Source organism: Ursus maritimus, unplaced genomic scaffold (genome assembly GCF_017311325.1).
Source record: "Ursus maritimus isolate PB19 unplaced genomic scaffold, ASM1731132v1 scaffold_19, whole genome shotgun sequence".
In the NCBI taxonomy this organism is placed as follows: domain Eukaryota; kingdom Metazoa; phylum Chordata; class Mammalia; order Carnivora; family Ursidae; genus Ursus; species Ursus maritimus.
Genome location: NW_024424341.1, coordinates 27,561,700 through 27,581,389, shown reverse-complemented (window position 1 = coordinate 27,581,389; position 19,690 = coordinate 27,561,700). Strand labels below are relative to the sequence as shown.

Here is a 19,690-nt window from a genome sequence, read left to right as displayed (position 1 = left end):
AGCAAGAATTATAAAATTCATCTGCAAAAGAGACAGAAAGACAAAGAAATGGTGACGGAGAAATTGCAGCTGCATTTTATGATACCAGTACAGGAGAGCTCCAACTTCTCAGGTTGTTCCTTTCTCATTTTTCAAAGCTTAACTTGGGATCATAGTGTATATTCCAATTTGTAGCCTGTTTTCCCCCTTAACTTGTCATGAACATTTGTCCACATTGTGGCATTGCTAAGCACATCTACCATTTTGTCTGCCCAGCACCCTCCCCACTGCTACTGTCCCACAATTTCAATGGGGGCACTGGGCTGTGATTGCACGAAATGACCCCATTTACCCCAGGGGCCCAAGACATTGATCCTGGGAGTCATGGGGCATTGACATCTGAGGTGGAGAGGTTGGAGCTCTCCTGTGACTGGCCTCGCTGGCCATGGTGTGGGAAATAGGGAGGACAGTCTGCACATGAGAGCAGAAGGAGCAGAGGCTCAGAGAAGCCCTGGGGAAAAGTAGAGTATGCACCTCCCTGGCCCCTTCGGGACCTCTGGGTCCTTGTTTTCCACTATCTTCTAATGGGCCAAATGAAAAGATGAACCTATAACTGTACTGTTGTAAGGATGGGGACAAAAGCGCCAGGGCCCCTCTCTGAGGTCATGATGCCCTTAGTACCTGGCAGCCCCTGCAGCTGTCTGCCCCAGGCCATCAGGCAGCAGGTTTGAGTTTCAGTGTCTCTCCTCCACCTCCTTCCTGACCCTAGGGCTCTCAAAGACAGGGCCTTGTTTCACTGATCTGTTTACCAAACTTAAGCTCCGTTCTTGGAACATACATTGTGGGTGCTTGTTACAGGCTTAATTGGTTCCTCTAAAATTTGTAGGTTGAAATCCTAACTCCCCAGTACCTCAGAATGTGACCATATTTGAAGATAAAGCCTTTAAAGAGGCAATAAAGTTAAAATGAGGTCATACGGTTGTCCTACTCCATCTACACTCCAGTATGACTGGTGTTCTTTGAGAAGAGATTTGGACACCCAGAGGGAAGACCATGTCAACACTGGGGGAAGACGGCCATCTACAAGCCAAGGAAGGAGGATCAGAAGAAAACCCTGCTAACACCTTGGTCTTAGACATTGGGCCTCCTGAATTGTGAGAAAATAAACTATTGGTTAAGCCACCTCGTCTGTGGTCTCTGTGATGGCAGTTCTAGCATCTGAGCACTAATGGTGCTCAATGATGCTGACCAGGAGATGGTGGGGAGAGGTAGTCTTCTCTCATCTTCTCCTTTTAGGACAAACTAGTATTCTCTAACTAGTTTCCCTGAGAGGCAAGACAAGCCCAAGAGTGGGAGAAAATGGACTCCATGCAATTCATTCATTCACTCTCACAGCACGTATTTATTGGGCACCATGATGTATCAGGTGCTGTTCCACACTTTGGGTTTACAAGTGGGGAATGTATGATCACTGCGTTTATGGGGACTTCTCATTTGGGGGGCAGACAGGTATGAAGAAAACAATTACACAAGTGATGGCTGTTACACAGAAAAAGAGAGCAAGTCTCATCAGGGAGGGCACATTTCCAGGATGAGGGCATGGTAAGCAGGAAGGAGAAGCGAGCATCATGCCACAAGTCATCCAGCAGGAGCTGTGATGCTCAAGTGAACCCAAGGGAGCCCATGGGTGGATGATGGGGTAACTCAGGGGCACTGGGCCAGAAGGGGCAAGTTATAAGAGCACAGTCCAGCTTTATGATTGGAGTTTGGCTTTGAGGACCATGGACAGCCAACCTCTTCCTTGTGTGAGCCCCTACTCTCTCTTTTAGGGCAGCAAGTTATAGCCTGTGTGAGGTGTTACTGCAACACCTGGGCATACACAGAAGCTGTGGAACATAGTGGTTACCACCAGACTCCAGAGTCAGAGAGATCTGGGCTTGGATCCTGATTCTACCCCTTCAAACTGTGGACCTGGCCTCTCAGTGCTTTAGTTTCTCATCTATATGTGTAAAGCCCTCAACACAGGGCTTGGTATCTAGCAAGTATTTTTCTATACTACGTTCAGATGGGTTTTTAAAAAAATTTATTTAAATTCAATTTAATTAACATATTCTGTATTATTCATTTCAGAGGCAGAATTCAGTGATTCATCAGTTGCATACAACACCCAGTGCTCATTACTTCAAGTGCCCTGCTTAATGCCCATCACCCATTGTTTTTAAGGCTTAACTCCCCACTAGACTCTTGTGAGAGGAGAATGTATCCCTGTCTCCGCATTCATACGGCGGGGATTAAGGGTTAGAAACAAAGTATGTGAGGTGCCTAGCATGTGCCTGGCACCTGGCAGGTGCTCAGGAACCGGCTGGCCTCCCAGCTGGGATACATCCAGGGCACCAGGGCAGAGCCGGAAGCCGGGCTCTCGGCACTGAGCTCTCACCATTTTCCTGGACCAGACTCTCCAGATACTTGGCCTTCATCTGCTCCTCTTTTAACCGCTTCATCTCCTTAAAGTACTCGTACAGCTCTTGGGGCAGCTTCTCCCCGGGGACGCGGGGGGGCAGCAGCAGGGTGTTGTAGGAATCATAGCCCTTCAGCGTTCGCAAGATCTGCAAGAGGAGGATGGCAACTGCTGTTGGAAGAACCTGGAAGCTTCCTCCTGACAGCCCTCAGAGGGTCTGCCGACCCACCTTGTAAGACCTTGGCTCCTGCCTGAGGCTGGGGTGTCTACCGTGGGCCTTTGGAGAGGTCTAAAAAGTAAGGCTGGCCCTGAACCTGGGGATATCGGATCTTGATTTTTGCCCCATTTGAGCTTGGGCATTTCACATGTGGAAGAGAATTTTCCTCTTGCTTTACAAATAACATATACTGTTTTTCTTTTTTTTTTTTTCATTGGCAAAGTACCAAACGCCATTATCCACTTTGAGTGACACGTTCTTGAAAAATCCTGTGATGAGCAATGTTATACAAGGAAGGTGGCTGTCTCATAAATAGAGGATCCAGGGAAAAACTGGTAAAATAGTATTAAGTGTGTGTGTGCATGAATGTGTGGGGGAGGGGTGGGGGTTAGGGAGGGAATGTGTTTTAGGGTTGTCAGATGAAATATGGGATGTGCAGTTTAATCTGAATTTCAGATAAACAACAAATAATTTTTTCAGTATAAAAATGTCCATATAAAATATGTCCTATGTTTTTTTATCTGAAATTCAAATTTAACTGTGTAACTTGTTCTTCTTTCTTCTAAATCTGGTAACCCTAGTGTGTATGTATATTTATAAGACAGTACAATAAAGTTCTAGAAAGCAATTGCTTCCTATACGGCCTAATTTATGTGAAAAATCTGCTTTGTTGAGTAACCTTTCTTTCTCCAGGATCACTATTTTTAGTTGTGTGAAAAACCACTGTTAAGAAGCTCATTCTAAAATTTATATGGAAGAACAAAGAGCTAAGAATAGTTGAAACACCATGTATGTTAATTATGCTTGAATGTAAAAAAGTGGTTAAAAAAAAAAAAAGAGTTGGGACACCTGGGTGGCTCAGGTGGTTAAGCTTCTGCCTTCAGCTCAGGTCATGATCTCAGGATCCTAGGATCGAGCCCAACACTGGGCTCCCTGCTTGGCAGGGAGTCTGCTTCTCCCTCTCTCTCTGCCCCTCCCTCTGCTTGTGCTCTCTCAAATAAGTAAGTAAATTTTTAAAGAAAAGAGTGTTAGAACACTAATGAAGAAGAATAAAGAGAGAGGATTGCCCTACTAGATATTAGGACTTTTAAAGCTGGAATAACAGACAGCATGGGACTGATATTGGGAGAGACTAACTGACCAGTGAGATGATTTGAAAATGAGAGCTTAGAATAGACCCATTCGTTTATGGACTATTGATACAGGACACAGCTGGCATGACAGGACAGTGGGGAAAGGAAGGAATATTCCGAAGACTGGGTGGTGCAGACACACAAAGGTCTGGCCAAATTGCTTCAACTGTGACAATTCTGAAGAGCCAGCCCAGCTTTCTGTGGGGTCTGCTGAGGGCTCCGCTATAATCCCATCACAGCTCATCTCTCTGCCTAGGTCTACTTGCCTTATTCTTTCCTGGTGTTTCTCCCGAGAGTGCTCCCTATGAAACCTGCATGCCCATCTCAGAGTCTTAGATTCTGCTTTCCATTGAACCTGGTCCACAGCAGAGGATGCGGTGCCAACTTAAGCCATTGAGCATTTCATGAATACCTAATGAAAAGACTCCCTTCCAGGGGGATGAATTCCCATTCTGAGAAAAACTTCTAGAGGCAGAATCTAAATTGGGCAGAGCATAAACACTAGATGTAAAGAAGACAGAAGTCTCAAAGGCTGAGTTGGGGGAGGGTCTGGAGGAAGTAGAACAACCTTAGCTAAGCCATTCCTAAATTCCTGACCCACACACTACATGAGATAACAAGTGTTTATTGTTTTAAGTTGCTAAGCTTGGGAGCAATCTGTTTTGCAGCCATAGATAACTAATTAATATAGAATAAAAAAACTAAGCCTCAGACTTCATGGACAGCATAGGAGAAAACGGTGGAGCAATGCATTTAAGATATTCAAGTGCAAATGTGAGTGAAATGTCTTGTATCCAACCAGACCTAACTTTAAGCATAAAAGCCACAGACAGTTACCAACATGTGTGTACTCAGGGAATAGTGTTCTCGTGACTCCTTCCTGAGGAATCTACTACTGACCACACAGTGGTGACTGGAGAAGCTTCACCACAGGACTAGTGTTGAACATTGAATACATGTAAATATAGAACCAAAACTAAAGGACAGAAATTAGGTTCTAACATCCTCATGTTGCAAGCTCTGACATGACAGACACAATACAAGGAGCAAAACATGGAGGGAGTGCACCTGAGATGATTACCCAGTAAGCATTAATTGAAAAGAATATCCCTTTAAATTAGAGGGTGGTGAGGAGAGAGAAAAAGAGACTAGTAGCTAATTTCATAATTGCTCACAGTAGGGAACTAAAAGGCAGTCTCTAAAAAGTTGATTACATCAAAAACTAAGGATATACTGTATGGTGACTAACATAACATAATAAAAAATTATTATAAAATAAATAAATAAATTTAATAAAAAAATAAAAACAAAAAGTTGAATACTAAGGGTATTAGGTAAAGGGGTAGTTTATACAGCTCAGCCTCAAGGTGGCAGAGCAGGGTAGAGATAGTAAAAACAGGCTCGGATGCATCAGTGGAACAGAACAGAGATCCCACAAACAGATCCAAATGAATAAGTCAACTGACCTTTGACAAAGCAGCAAATGCAATACAGTGAGCAAAGACAGTTTTTCCAAGAAACAATTGCAGACCTGGACATCCAGATGCAAGAAACCTAGATGGATCTGACACCTTTCACAAAGCTTAAAATGGATCATAGGCCTAAATGAAAAACGTACAGCTATAAAACCCTAGAAGGTGCCATAAGGGAAAATCCAGATGACCTTGGGTGTGTTGATGACTTTTTAGATACATGCCAGAGGCACAGTCCATGAAAATAATAATTGATGAGCTGGATGTCATTAAAATTAAAAACCTCTACTCTGCAAAAGACCATGTCAAAAGAATGAAAAGACAAGTTACAGAATGGGAGAAAATATTTGCAAAAGATACATCTGATTAACTTCTGTTATTCAAAATACGTAAAGAACTCTTAAAACTCAACAATGAGAAAACAAACTACCCGATTAAGAAATGGGCTAAAGACCTTAACAGACACCTCACCAAAGAAGATGTACACATGACAAATAAGCATATGAACAGATGCTCCACATCACAAGTCATCAGGGAAATGCAAATCAAAACAAGATATGACTACATACCTATGAGAATGGCCCAAATTCAAAACACTGACAACTTCTAATACTGAAGAGAATGAGGAGCAACAGGAACTTTCACTCATTGCAGGTGGGAATGCAAAATGGTCAACCACTTTGGAAGATAGTCTGGCAGTTTTTTATAAAACTAAACATACTCTTACCACATGATCCAGCAATTGTACTAGTTTGTACTTGTCCAAAGGAGATAAAAATTTATGGCCACACAAAAATCTGCACATGGATGCTTATGGTAGTTTTATTTATAATTGCCAAAACTTACAAACAACCAAGACGTCCTGCAGTAGGTAAGAAGATAAATAAACTGCTATGTCCAGACAATGGAATATTATTTAGTATTAAAAAGAAATGAGTTGTCAAGCCATGGAGGAAACTTAAGTGTATATCACTAAATGAAAGAAGCCAATCTGAAAAGGTAACTGTATGACTGCAATTATATGACATTCTAGAAAAGGCCAAACTGTGCAGATAGTAAAAAGATCAATGGTTGCCAGAGGTTGGGAAGAGGGAGGGATGAATAGGAGAACACAGAGGATTTTTAGGGCAGTAAAAATACTCTGTATGATATTGTAATGGTGGATACATGTCATTATACATTTGTCCAAACCCACAGAATGTACAACATCAAGAGTGAACTCTAATGTAAACTGTGGATTTGAGGTGATTATGATGTATCAATGTAGGTTCACCAATTGTAACAAATGTACCATGCTAGTAGGGGATGTTGATAATAGAAGAAGGTATGCGTTTCTGGGGGGCAGGTTCATATGGGAAATCTCTGTAACTTCCCCTTAATTTTGCTGTGAACCTAAAACTGCTCTAAAAAAAAAAAAAGTCAAAAAAATTACATGGAGGAACAACTGGAAAATATGTAGCCCAGAACAAAAAGAAAAAAAAAAGTGGCAGATTTAAGCCCTAACATAATTTTATTAAATGTAAATGACCTAAATACATCAATTAAAGACAGAGACTGCCAGAGTGTTTTTTTTAAAGACCCAATTACATGCTGTCGACAAGAAATTCACTTCAAATATAATGACTGCTGCATATGTTCTTTGCTGTTTGAATTTTAACCATGAGCATGTATGAGTTTTTCAATTAGTTGTTTAAAATGGGTAATGAGATTGCCAAGAAGCAACGAATTCTGCTCAGAGCAAGGGAAGTAGGTCAGGAAAGGCTACAAAGTGATCTTTAAATTGACAAGGAAGGGTTTAAGGGGAAGAGGGGCAAAGGTGGGGAGGAAGTTGTCCACACTGAGGGAAGAGCAGGGCCCAGCAGAGGGAGGAAAATGAAATTTGGTTTTGGCCTCTGCTCACCTTCTCTTCTATGAGATACTGCTGGTCAAATTCTAAGGAGTAAAATTCAATGGGAAAGTTGCAGGGATTCTTCACCACCACCTCAGCCTCATCTCCAGGTGCATAAGGCAGCAGTGGCCCCAGCTCCAGAACCAAAGGATTAAACTCCAAGCGTGGCTCTAGACCTTGCCCCTGTGCCAGCAGTGTAAGCTTCTGGGCACTCTGGGCAATCTGGAACACCAGGGTTTGGCTGTAGAATTTCTGGAAGACATAAAAACAAAACAAGCATCTTAACTTTGTTTTTTTGTCTTGTGCAATGTAAACCTGAAAACCATTGTGGGGACAAAACTGATGCTCCTTAGATTAAGAGAGAAAACTTTTTACGTAAAATTGCATGAGAACAATTTATGTGACTGTATTAATACTGGGTATCCAGCATGCCAGCCACTGTACCAAATGCTTCATCACTTGTAGAAGGCCATTGGATGCCACATTCATATCCTTCAGACCCTCCACTGTGCTCAAATGGGCCCCTATCTGCACCTCTGAGCTCTTATTTCATGGGCCTTGCTGCCTGTGGGCAGGGCAGGGCAGGGCAGAAGTGTTGGGATTAACATCTGGGAGCAATCCTCAACCAATGACTCAGGAACTACCACATAAATACCCCAGGTCCCTTCCTCTTGGGAAGGGATAATTCTGAAATGTGCATTTTGTCTATTTCCTCACAGTTTCCCAGTAGGATTATGTTCCAGTCTCCAAGGCAGCTGGCTCACTTGCATACCCTATTAGCTGCCTTCCTTTCCCCAACCACTTTATGCCACTCCATCAGTGTTCCCTACACTTCCCAATTAATCTGCTTGCACTTGAATCCTCGTCTCCAAGTCTGTTTCTTGAAGAACGTGAATTAACATATTTCTATTATTTGAAGATATAGTTAAGCAGCAGGTCAGGGATGGTCAGCTGGGGCATTCAGTTTATCAGATATAATTACAGTCTGAACACTAATTGATAGGGATACCAGCTATCCTAATCTGGTTTTACTGGGGAACCTATTAAAAACATGGATTCACAGGCCCCATCCATAGAGATCCTGACTTGATATGGACAGGGTAAGGCTTGGAAATCTGCATTTTTTTTAAATATTTTATTTATTTATTGGACAGAGAGAGACACAGTGAGAGAGGGAACACTAGCAGGGGGAGTGGGAGAGGAAGAAGCAGGCTTCCCCCTGAGCAGGGAGCCTGATGTGGGGCTCGATCCCAGGACCCTGGGATCATGACCTGAGCCGAAGGCAGAAGCTTAACGACTGAGCCACCCAGGCGCCCCGGAAATCTACATTTTTAACCATATGTCCAGGTCATTCTGAGAAAGTTAAGCTCATGGCTTGGATTTGGAGGCCATGATTGGCTTCGTGATTTGAAGAGCTCCTAAGTATCTTAGCTCAAGAAGGAAAATCAGATGGATAGAATGTGGATGGACATACATACACACCCAGAAAATACTGCTGGAGACAGTAAGGGGATGAATTATTGGCTAAAAGGGTTTTCTATATGGTTATGGACTTAGTACTTTCTGATCCAAACTTCTATATTTTAATTGCTTTTTATGGAACTATTTCTAAGACATTTTATTCGTTTCCTGTTTTCTAACAGAGTATTCTGAACATCTGTTACAACATCAGTGATTTCTCCTGTGCTGCTAATGCTGAAGGAGATAGAGATGTGGACTGTGTGGGTTGCAAGGCTAATCAATTCCTTGTATATAGCCAATAAATTGATCTCCCAGTTGGTGGAACTTAAGTTATTAACTTAAGTTAATTAACTTAAACAGTTCCAACTCAACGTTTATGGAAACACCTGAATAAACCTTTTTTTAAATTTATCTACTCATATGTCCTTCATTTAGTAAAATAACAAAAAGCTAGGCAATCCTGATGATAAACCATCTAACAGTCTTAAGACTCTAAGAAAGACAAACATATTAACTCTCTTTTCTTTTCAAAGAAAGGTTGATTTTGATCACGAAAGAAACAGGGGCTTTATTTTAGAATCAGATACGAAGTTATTCTCTTTCCTTCTTTCTCACTGCAGACTCTTCAGCATTTCTTCAGAGCATTTCCATTACCAGGAAAATGGGCGTTATCTGTAGGTAGTCTACAAAACCCACATTGATTTTTTTTTCTTTTAAAAGAATAAAGGAGAGAAAGACATCTCCCTAATGCCTTAGGCTTTGAGCGCAAGTCTTTCCAGCTAACCTCTTGAGATCCTCTCTGGCTGTAGGATTTTATTTTTACTGTGTTCTTTGCTAATGCCATTCAAAAAAGGAGCGCCTGTGAGGCCCGGGGAGTACATCTACCAGGAAGTACTTACTATTATCCCAACTACTGATGATAACAGTAAATAGTCATTTAGATACTCGCTACATACAGAGCAGTTTGCTATGCATTTTATTCATATTAATTCATTTCATCTTCAAAATAACCCTAAGAAGTAGGTATGGCCGGTTGATACTGTCTTAGCTGAAACCCTAAGAGCCAGATGCTTTCAAATTCAGATTTTTAAAAAGGTAAATGTAGTGCACAGACCCTCTGTTGCATAATATCCTCAGCGGGGGCTGGGGCAGGTCCCCTAAAATCAAACACGAATATTTCTGCAGTTTCAATGTTTGACTCTGCAAACTAAGTAGAATAAATAAAGGTTAAGTAGTCTCATGTCAATTCAGATGAGGTTTTTCTACCAAATGAATTTGGGTCTGAAACTTAACGAAATTTTTTCCCCGGTTTCTGGAGCTTATTGGATTTTAGAATTGCAGTAAGGGATTTTTGACATGTGATATTTTTTTTCATTTTATCGATGAGCAGACTGAGGTTTAGAGGCTAAGTAATTTACTCAAAGCCATGCAGCCTCTAAGTACAGAAGAAGAAGGCCACTTACCCAGGTCTGCCGATAAAAGTCCATGTGCTAGATAGATCTGATTCTGGAGCTGGTGCTCTTAACCACCAGGTCACACAGCTCCCACATGAAACAAGCACTTGATGTCCTTATCACAACAGTGAGGCCAAGGTCACTCAGAAATTCCCTGGACACCTGCCTCATCAAGTATGGCCTTTGAGGAAAGCTCAAAGAGACCCAGAGCATCTGAATGGAACCACATTTTTTAAAGCTTACCTCTTCTTTAGGCATGAATTTCACTTGCACGTTGGACCTCTCCCCAGGATCCAAGACCCCAGATGTGGGCTGGATCTCAAAGATGCGTGTCTTTGGCTTTAATTCAGTATGTAGTTTCCGTCTTAGGTATTTCGGCATGTGTTTCTCCAGCTGGTTATTAGGTATTAGACGATTAGATAATCTACTATGGAAAACGGATTTATTCCATCCTCCACTCACTCAGCCTCCATTTACTGAGTCCCTCCCAGGTGTCAGGGAACGTGTAGATACCAGGGCTACAGAGAGGAGTAAGACATCCACCAGAGAGCGGGGCCTGGTAAGTCCTTGAATGCAGGGCTAAGGGTCTAGACTATATTTAGGAAGCAACAGTTGTCACAGCAGGTCTTGAGAGAAGATGGAAATAATGAAAAAGCGAAGACATAAAAGACAACTCTGGCCGAAATGGAGATGGAAAATGGGGACCGATGGGCCACAACTCATTTACCTTGTTGACTGGCTTATGGCTGTGGACGAACCATTCACAAGGGACTTGGAGAGGATTAGAAAACTGAACAGTTTCCACGAGGCACTGTCCACACTGAATTGTGGCGAACTCGACTTTTCCACAAGACAGTGTCATAGTGGGAATGGTCACCTTGGCTTGGAGACAGATGTGAATTGTTGGCCCTCCAACCACCTAGAATGGGCGTAAAGTTCCTGTTACCATGTGGCATGGGGTTGGGGGAAGACTCGTGGCTCTGAAATGGTAACTGGATCATCCTAGAGGTAAAAAGCAAGCAGAGCTGGTAGTTGGGGACGATGAGCTGGGCCCAGCATTGCATCTTACCTTGATGGGCAAAATGACCTCTTTGTTTCCAACAGGAAGACTGGCCCCTTGTGGGTCAAATTTCACTTCAAATGTTTCCGTTTCACAGTAAGGCAGATTCTTTACTCGATCTAACTCAGTACTGAAGCCTGGACCAAGACAAACAAAATTTCTTTGTGGGAAAGGGAAATGGCAAATAAGAGCTGCTGTAGGTAGAGCCCTTCTGGGGCAGGATAACCATTCCAAGTCTCAGTTAATGGCCCAAGAATTCTTTCAGCTGATCCCAGAAGAAGCATGAATATGACTCCAGAAGAACAGTACAGCTGGGCACCTTGCTAGAACTGACAAGTGCAAGAGGAAAGGGTCTCCCTCGCCTGGTTACCTGTGTCATGGAGGACGCGCTTTTCCGCGTGGAAGGACACTGGGAAGTGACTGGTGTTGGTGATCTTGATGATGTGTGTTCGGATGTCACCAAGGATGATGTAGCCGAAGTCCAGGATATATTCTGGCAGTTGGACTCTGAAACAGTAACAAGCTCTCTTTACCAGTCACTTTCCCAAAAGAGCGATTGTGCTGTTCTCATCTATCTCCTGTCATAATTCTGTCCTCGGGAGAGGAGAAGAACCACCCTCCAGACAGGAGACTAGGAATAAGATACTATGACCCCCGCCCCACCACACTGCTGTTTCAGTCATTATCTCAAAACACATCAGCATGGGCCCTCAGGAACCTCAAACCCAGCCTCTCCATTAGGCAAAGCCAGAGGTTTCTGACTTTCAGAGGCAGAGACCTTCCTGGTTGCCTGGATGCTAGAGGATGGCAGATATAGGAGACAAGTAGACTTCATTTCTAGATGATCAACCATTAATTTAGGCTGCACTCTGGTGGGCGACAACATTCGCTCGGCTGCCCTCTGAAACAAGCCCAACACAGAAGGACACTCACTTGGCTAGTTTGCGACGACTCCGATAGCTAAAGTCATCTGTGGAATCGGGGATAATTGTTTTCTGATGTTCGATGGCATAGCCTTGGACTATAAGTCGCTCTACTTCCATCTGGAGCTGAGGACTTAACTGGAGTAAGAGAGAACAGCAAGTGATTCTTCTAGAACACGCATTCTCAATGGGGGCAAATCACCTCTGTGAGGGAAAGAATTGCTTCATGGAGGGGGAAATGAAAAAATTTTAGATATTACAGTGATCTGTGGCCTTCCAAAGGGCCACGGTACATAAACAGATATACAGTATATTTGTGGTATTAAAATTTTCATGGGGGTGGTGGGTGGGGTAAAGAAACTGGCATATCCACACCATGGAATAATGCTCAACGATGAAAAAGAAAGAACTATTGATAGTGACGGATCTCAAGGGCATTACACTCAAAGAAAAAGGTTACATACTGTATGATTCTGTTTACATAATATTCTTGAAATAACGGAAGCATAGAGATAGAGAACTGTAGTGGTTCCCAGGAGTAAGGGATGAGAGACTGGGGGTGGCTGTGAGGAAGTAGCTTATAAGGCCAAATACAAATGAAAAAAATAAGAGGTTGAATTCTCCTTAATGAAAATAAGGGGAGAGACTTCTCCCCACTCCCTTTCCTTAGAACAATTACTTTACAAAACTTGTAAGTTCTTTCTCCGTGTTTCTGAAATGCATGTAAATCTTTTTAAAGCAAACATAAGCCCTCTGGTCAGCTTTATCACCCAGGAGTGTCTTCCTCAAGGCCCCGGGAACCTTCTCTTCAAAGTGCAATCATCAAGTAAGATAGAGATCCCATCTCCCAGTTTCTGTGAGAGGCTAGGAGCCTGACTTCAGAGGGCCCTGTCCTACAAACATGAGAGGTTTCCCTCTGGATAAAGCCAACTGTCCAACACAGATGGTCACCCCGATGACCATGCGAGTTCAGGAGGAACGATGTGTGATGGATGGTGCTGTCAAGTTCTCTTACTTGCGGACTAGTTATAGTTAGTTATAGTTCTTACTTAAGGACTAGTTAGTGTTTACCTCGAGAACATGTATGTAATGGGTCGTATGTTTGGTTATATAAAAGGCTGAGTTTTCTTTCTGTCTTTGCAATCTCTTGGTGAACTGCCTGTAATGCGGATCAGATTCTGGTTTAATGCTTATTCAACAATAAAATTGTTTTCTTTCTCTTCTCCCGCTGTGGAGAGATTTTCTGGGTTGGAAGGAGATTTTGTTTTTAATTCTATTTCCTCAAGCACAAGGGATCTTTGTGGTGGTGGAACAGTTCTGTACCTTAATTGTAGTGGGGGTTACACAAACCTACACAGGCAAAAAAATCACATGGAACCACACACACACATGAGCACGTATAAAACTGAAATCTGAATAAGCCCTGTGGCTTGTACCAACAACAATTTCCTAGTGTTGAGACTGTTGTACCATATCTTACAAGTTATGTAAGATGTTACCATTGGGGAAAACAATTTTTTTTTTTTGGCCACATCCTGTGAATCTATAATTATTTCAAAAGAGAAAGTTAAAAAATTTTAACATCAAACTAGTCAAAGAAATTATTATTTTTAATATATAGTAAGAATATTTCATGGGGTATTAGGAAAAAAATGTCTTGGGAAGTGTCAAGTGAAAAAAGGCTGAGAAATACTGTTCCCAAGACTCAAACCTTAGGTCCGGGGCCAAGCAAGGCAGGTTAATGTGTGGAATGGCCCGTAAGGAGACCATGAGAAGTGGTGACAAAGTGGGAGAGCAGCCTGCCTCACCGCCAGGTGTATCCAGTCATGCTGATGCAAGTGAAGCCCACCCTATGCCTGCTCCTGAGCCCGGAGAGGTCGCCTGGCGCCCTGTGCCAGAGGACGACGAGCTCGCTCTGCCTCTGCCTTCAGCACGTTCTCAGAAGCCCCACCCCAGGTCTGGAGCGGCCGCCAGAGACAGCTGTGCTAAGGCTCCGCTGAGGAGCCACCTGGGGACGCGGGGAGCAGAGTGGAGACACACTGCTGCCCTGTATTGACGCTGGGGTCCAAGCAGAGAGGACAGAGGCTAAGAACACAGACCTGGATTCAGATCCTAGCTCGGCTGCCGGCCTGGGGACCTGCGCTTCACTCCCACAGATCCCGGCAAACTGTGAAATTAAGACAAGAGTGGCACCGTTGGGGGCGGGGTTAATGAAATACTAATGCAGGTCTGTGGCATGATGCAGCCCTGGGCAACAGTTCAGTCGATGGCAGCTCATGTTATTAATTACGGTCATCCTTGGAGCGAAGGTGCACTTTCAGCTTCTGCAAAACAAGTCACTGCTGGTGGCCTTTGGGGCTCTGAGTCTCCCCAGTGACACTGCTCTTCACCAGCCCGAGGGCTCTCTAGCTACATAAGTAATTCTTCCTCGGGACCACATTCTCATGCACATGCATTTTAAAAGATGAGCACAGGGAGTAAGCAGCCTTCAGGGCCAGGAATGGACTGGTAAGAGAAGAATTTCAGGGCATGGTGAGGGAGAACATTTTGGGATTTTGCTGTCACTTCCCACCAATTATAGATTCAAATAAAGGGCAGCCTTTATTTACAAGCTGGGTCACTCTCTCCCTTGAAAGACCAACTCTTGGCGTGGCTCCCGCTTGGGAGGCACCAGGCTGAACCTCTTTGGCTGCCTCCACCCCCACTCGACTGGTGGAGTCCAAAGGGCTCTACTCCGAATCGACCCTGTCCCCTGCTCACTCAGTACACTTCCCAGGGAATCTCACCATTTCCTGTGATCACAATGACCATGTGGTGACTCAAAGCACTTTCTCCAGCCTCTCTCTCTCCTCAGGTCCATAGCAGTGGGTCCAGCGCCCTGTTGGAGCCTCACTTGGGTGATGCTCCGAAATCTCGTGTACAATGACGAACCATCAGAACTCATTTCCCTTTCTCCCTTCCCCCTAAACTTGCTTCTCCTCCTGAGTTTCCCATCTCAGTGCCCCCTCCTTATTTTGTCACCTAAGCAAGACACTGGGGGTCACCTCTGCTTCACCCCCACATCCAACCAATCTCTAATCATTGACCATTCCACCTCCTGAGTATTTTTTGAACCTACCTGATTCTTCCTACCTCCTGTGTCATCACCCTTGTTTACATGACATGACCTCTCATCTAGAGTTACCCCATCAGCTTTTAAAAAACTGAGCACATCTCAGCACATCTATTCTAACCCTCGCAAGCCCCTGAAAGCTTCTCAGAGCTCCACAAGGCAGCCAGAGAGATTTTTTAAAGATGCAAATCTGATTATCCAAGGCTCCACTTGAAATACTTCACTGACTTGCTGTTGCCCTCAGAATAAAGTTCGAAACCCTTAATAGGTTCCCTAGGGAGCCCTTGACCTCTGCCCCTTCTTCACTCTAGATACATCTTTTTCTCCTTTCTGTTCCTCAGAGATTGCATGTCCTTCTTGCCCCTGGGCCTTTGCACCTACTGTTCTTCTGCCACATTCATTCTGTGCCGGATGAAGCTAACCTTACCTCAGAAGATTCATCCTCAGGCATTTCCTCAGTTGTCTCTACGTGAATGAGCGTTTCATATTGGTTGTGCTCTTTCTCTAGGTTTTTTCTGGCCTGATTCAAAAAGACTTCATACTTTTCATTTCCTGTGGAATTGGAAGGAGAAGGAAATCAGGATGATTAGAAATATATGAATTATGCCTAAAACACAGACTGTCAGCTCAGGGTCCATAGCATGAGAAGGGAGGTGAAATTTCTGGTGCTCATCTGCCATGTTTTCTTTGCCTCAGAGGGTGACGTCGTTTGTGAGTGAGTTCAGTTGGTATCAGAGACCCCACGGAGTTTAATGAGATTGTGCTGTAGTGAGCTCCTCGCTGGTTCTCAAGAACTTGATGGTAGTAACATCCTATCTCACTCATAGGGTGATCAAGCAGATCCCAGCTTCCTTGGTGCTTTCCTGGGTCTAGCGCCAAATGCCATGTGACCTGGGAGCTCCCTCCACGCTAGACACACTCAGATGGCCAGTCATCCTTTAAGTCACTTTGCATGTTTATTAAATCTCAGTAAACAAAAGCACTATATTTGCAGCTATAACTGCAACTAGACAGGTGTCAATCCCCCGAATCAGGGATGTAGGCAATCGGTGGAGAGATGTCAGACACCCAAGTTCACCAGTAAGCCAGTGCAAATTCAAATCCTTGAGGGGCGAGGAAGGCAGAGAAATTAAAGTGCCTACTCTGGAATATCAGGAAGCTCTGGACTTGTAACGCAATGGAGCACAGGAGACCCAACTAGGACTCAGAACTAACAGTATTCAGACGTACACTCTCTGAAAGCCCTCTGCTGGCCAAACATGGATACTGCCCTAAGGAGGCCGGCTGGGCACTGGGTTTTCAACCAAGTGGCAAAGGCTTTCCCTCCTGACACGTCTGTATGGAGCTGGACTGACCTGTGGCTGGCGGAACTCTAGATGCTAGAGGGCAGCACAGTCTTAAAGGTAGTAATATTTGTATGTGTATTTTCAGGGAGCAGACAGTCAGGATGTAATGGGTGATCGTCAACAGGGGAGCCAGTGACTTTGGGGCACAGGGGAGGGGGAAGCCCAAGTAGGAGGGCTTAGTCTGAAGCTGTCTGGGGAACGAAGATTTCAAGGAGCTTGAAGGAGTCACAAAGAAGAATGAGAACTTTGTCTTAACCCTTTGCCCTGTACTCCATGTCAGGAAGAAAGAGCCCAAGAGCCCACGGCTGAGACAGCTGCTCAGCTGAGCTTTGGGATTTGCCAAGATGGAAGTCTTCTGGCCCAGAGGGATGGCTCCGGGGGTTAGATGTTACCAGAGAAAGCTTGGCGAAGCATGTGGGCAGACAAGTAATCAGAATCTAAATTAGCCTCTAAACTGTATAATGCTAAAACACGGAAGGGGGCTAGAACCTTGGTTGCCTTTCTGTACAGTTTATATTTTATGATTTCTACTCCTTGGAGTAAAATCAGCCTCTACCTCTCAATGGCCATGTGAGTGTGCTACAGTAAGGACAATTCAGGGAGAGGCTGTGGCTGAAGGGACGCAACTTCCTGATCCCTCTATATGCAATTCACTGATGGCACAACTGGCCAGGGGTCTTAATTTTGGGACTGCCATGGATCATATCCTGTCTCATTAAACTCAGGTCACCAGGTCAATTTCAATTCAATTTTTTTGTTTTTTGTTTTTTTGTTTTTGTTTTTTTTTGCAGTTGAAGAATCACACACAAAGAAACTGGTGAGGACTGCCAAGCAAATAATGTGAGTGCCAATCAACCTTCAAATAAACAAAGCGGAATGCATCTTTTGTCCCCCAGTGGGGAAATACTACAGTGGGTAGTAATACCTTGGAGTTTCCGGGGGAGATCGAGGCAGATTCGGGGAAAGATTCCCTCTCCACGTAGTGTGATGTTTTCTGGGTCCAGGTGGGCAATCTGTATCTGGAAACTCCTTTGAAAGACCTCAGGTACTCCAGGTAAGTAGTAAACCTTCAACACCTGCTCTTGATATGAACTGATAAAACCCTATGTAGCAGAAAGACCGGAGAGAAGGTTAATATTTACAATGGACCCTGCTTCTGGAGACTTAACGGACAGGGCAGTCCCACAGGCCTACTGTGCTGGTTATTCTCCATTCATTCATATGAAGCTATGCGAAAATGACAAATAAGTAATAGAATGGAAGGTAGTATACGTGAACGGGTATTTCATAAAAGAGGAGATATGAATGGCAAATAAATGCAGTAAAAGATGTCCATCCTCATAAGCAATCAGGGAAATGAAACGAGGATCGTGATGAACTTTTTTTAAAAACCACACATTGCCAAAAACGACCACATTTTGGTGAGAATATGTATCAAAAGAAACTTTTATATGTTTGGTGAGAATACCAATGGGAAAAAAAAGTACTGTGCAAAATGTTTTACTGCCATCTTATCAAACTGAACATATGCTAACCCCATGACCCAGAAATTTCACTCCTAGGAGAATTCCCTAAGACAATGCTTCCATCTGTAGACCGGGAGACAGGATGAGAATATTGTAGCAGGATTGTTTTTAACAGCAAAATTTTAGGGGAAAAAAATCCCAAATGTGCTTTGACAGGAAAAAGAAAAACTGCGTTCAATATAGTTATAGAAGGGATATTATTTAATGGTAAAAAGAAATGAACTGCAGCTACGTGCAACAACGTGCACTAGTCTTGGAGACACAAGATTGGATGGAAGAAAAGCAAAAGGCCCAAGATTACATTGCTGGTGCCATCTTCATAAAACTCAAGATACAGCAAAATCTGATAAAACAAAATTTCCAAGTTTTGGGATCAAGTATATTTGTCCATTTCATTTACCGTACTATGCCATCCCCAGTGCCAGGGAAACGCCTGGTCATAGCAGGTGCCTAAAAGTTTTGAAAAATTCATAAACTAAGGCAGTTTCAGGATGCATCCATGTGTAATAAAACTGTACTTTGAAAAGGAAAGGATAAACCCAAGTGGGATGCAGGCCCTTGGCTTCAAGGAATTACAAGGGAAGTGTGAGGACGTAAGTGGAAACAAACCATTCTTATAATCATGAAAATAACCCCATGGGGCTATACTGTCTTGTTCACAGTGGAACCCCTGGCACCTACATGGTGGCTGGCTCATGTAGGACTCAATAAATACTTGCTTTATATATGAGTCAAGTGCTTGGGTTTATGTATTTATTTATTGCTTCTGAGAACTCTTTATTTTTAGTTAAAAAAAAAATCACACCATCATCCTGGCAGTAATGTGTAGCATAATCTCACATGCCACGGGGCTGTGGCGTGTAGGTTTGAACTTGGGTCCTTCCTACCCTTGCCCTATGGCCACCGTGGGCGAGGAGGCTACTTACCGAGAGGGGCAGGATTAGGGGCACTCCGGGCAGCAGGTTGTCTGGTGAAGACAGGTGGTCAGTCAGAACCTTGAACTCAAAGCCAACTTTCCCAGTGTTCCTCAGTGTGATCTCATTCTCTGTGACGTGGTCGAACAGCTTAAGAGGGGAAGAAGAGAGACTGCTGTCAGCCACCCTTCGGGAAGCTGCTATCTTCCTGGCAAAGGGGCGGGGGGTAGACAAATAAGCCTCACAGACACGGATTTCATTTTTCACGATCTAGGCACTGGCCAATCCACATTTCACTGTCACCAAAAGGTGGCCACTAGAGCGGGAGGCACACGAGACCCTGGAAACCTGGCTCCGCGTAAGCTCTTCTGACGACTAACTCAGTTAGCGGGGCCGTGTGTGGGGGTGTCTAACCCTCTGCACCTCAGCTGCTTCACCACAAAGAACTCATAATGGAGGATCTTAAAAGTAAGCTTTCCTATACTAATACCTGTTTATTTTTTGGATGAGATCTGCATTCAGAATTAGGATTTTTCTATTTATATGGAGAGATACGGGACAAATAGGCAAGACATGCTCTTTTTCCTGAGATTTTACTAACACAGTTCGGCAGCTAATCAGCAGGTCCAGTAACCACAAACTGAGGCCACTTCAGGGGTTCTCAGGATAAGCTAGGGCAAGGCCTGGCTGCTCAGAATACACTCTGGGCTGAGGCAGAATTAATTGCTCAGAAGACCCTGGAGATAA

At 43.8% G+C, this 19,690-nt stretch overlaps 1 protein-coding gene across 1 annotated transcript in view; it reads right to left on the bottom strand.

Moving 5' to 3' along the window:
* The window catches only part of HYDIN (HYDIN axonemal central pair apparatus protein), a 394,665-nt gene that overhangs the window by 118,836 nt on the left and 256,139 nt on the right, over positions 1-19,690 (bottom strand). The window contains exons 29-38 of the mRNA XM_008702363.2: positions 18,956-19,093; positions 17,429-17,606; positions 15,580-15,709; positions 12,056-12,178; positions 11,493-11,629; positions 11,132-11,259; positions 10,790-10,981; positions 10,306-10,455; positions 7,160-7,399; positions 2,417-2,585 (exon numbers count right to left, since the gene is read on the bottom strand). Coding sequence (XP_008700585.2) covers positions 2,417-2,585; positions 7,160-7,399; positions 10,306-10,455; positions 10,790-10,981; positions 11,132-11,259; positions 11,493-11,629; positions 12,056-12,178; positions 15,580-15,709; positions 17,429-17,606; positions 18,956-19,093 — 1,585 coding nt within the window. The remainder of the gene's footprint in view (positions 1-2,416; positions 2,586-7,159; positions 7,400-10,305; positions 10,456-10,789; positions 10,982-11,131; positions 11,260-11,492; positions 11,630-12,055; positions 12,179-15,579; positions 15,710-17,428; positions 17,607-18,955; positions 19,094-19,690) is intronic.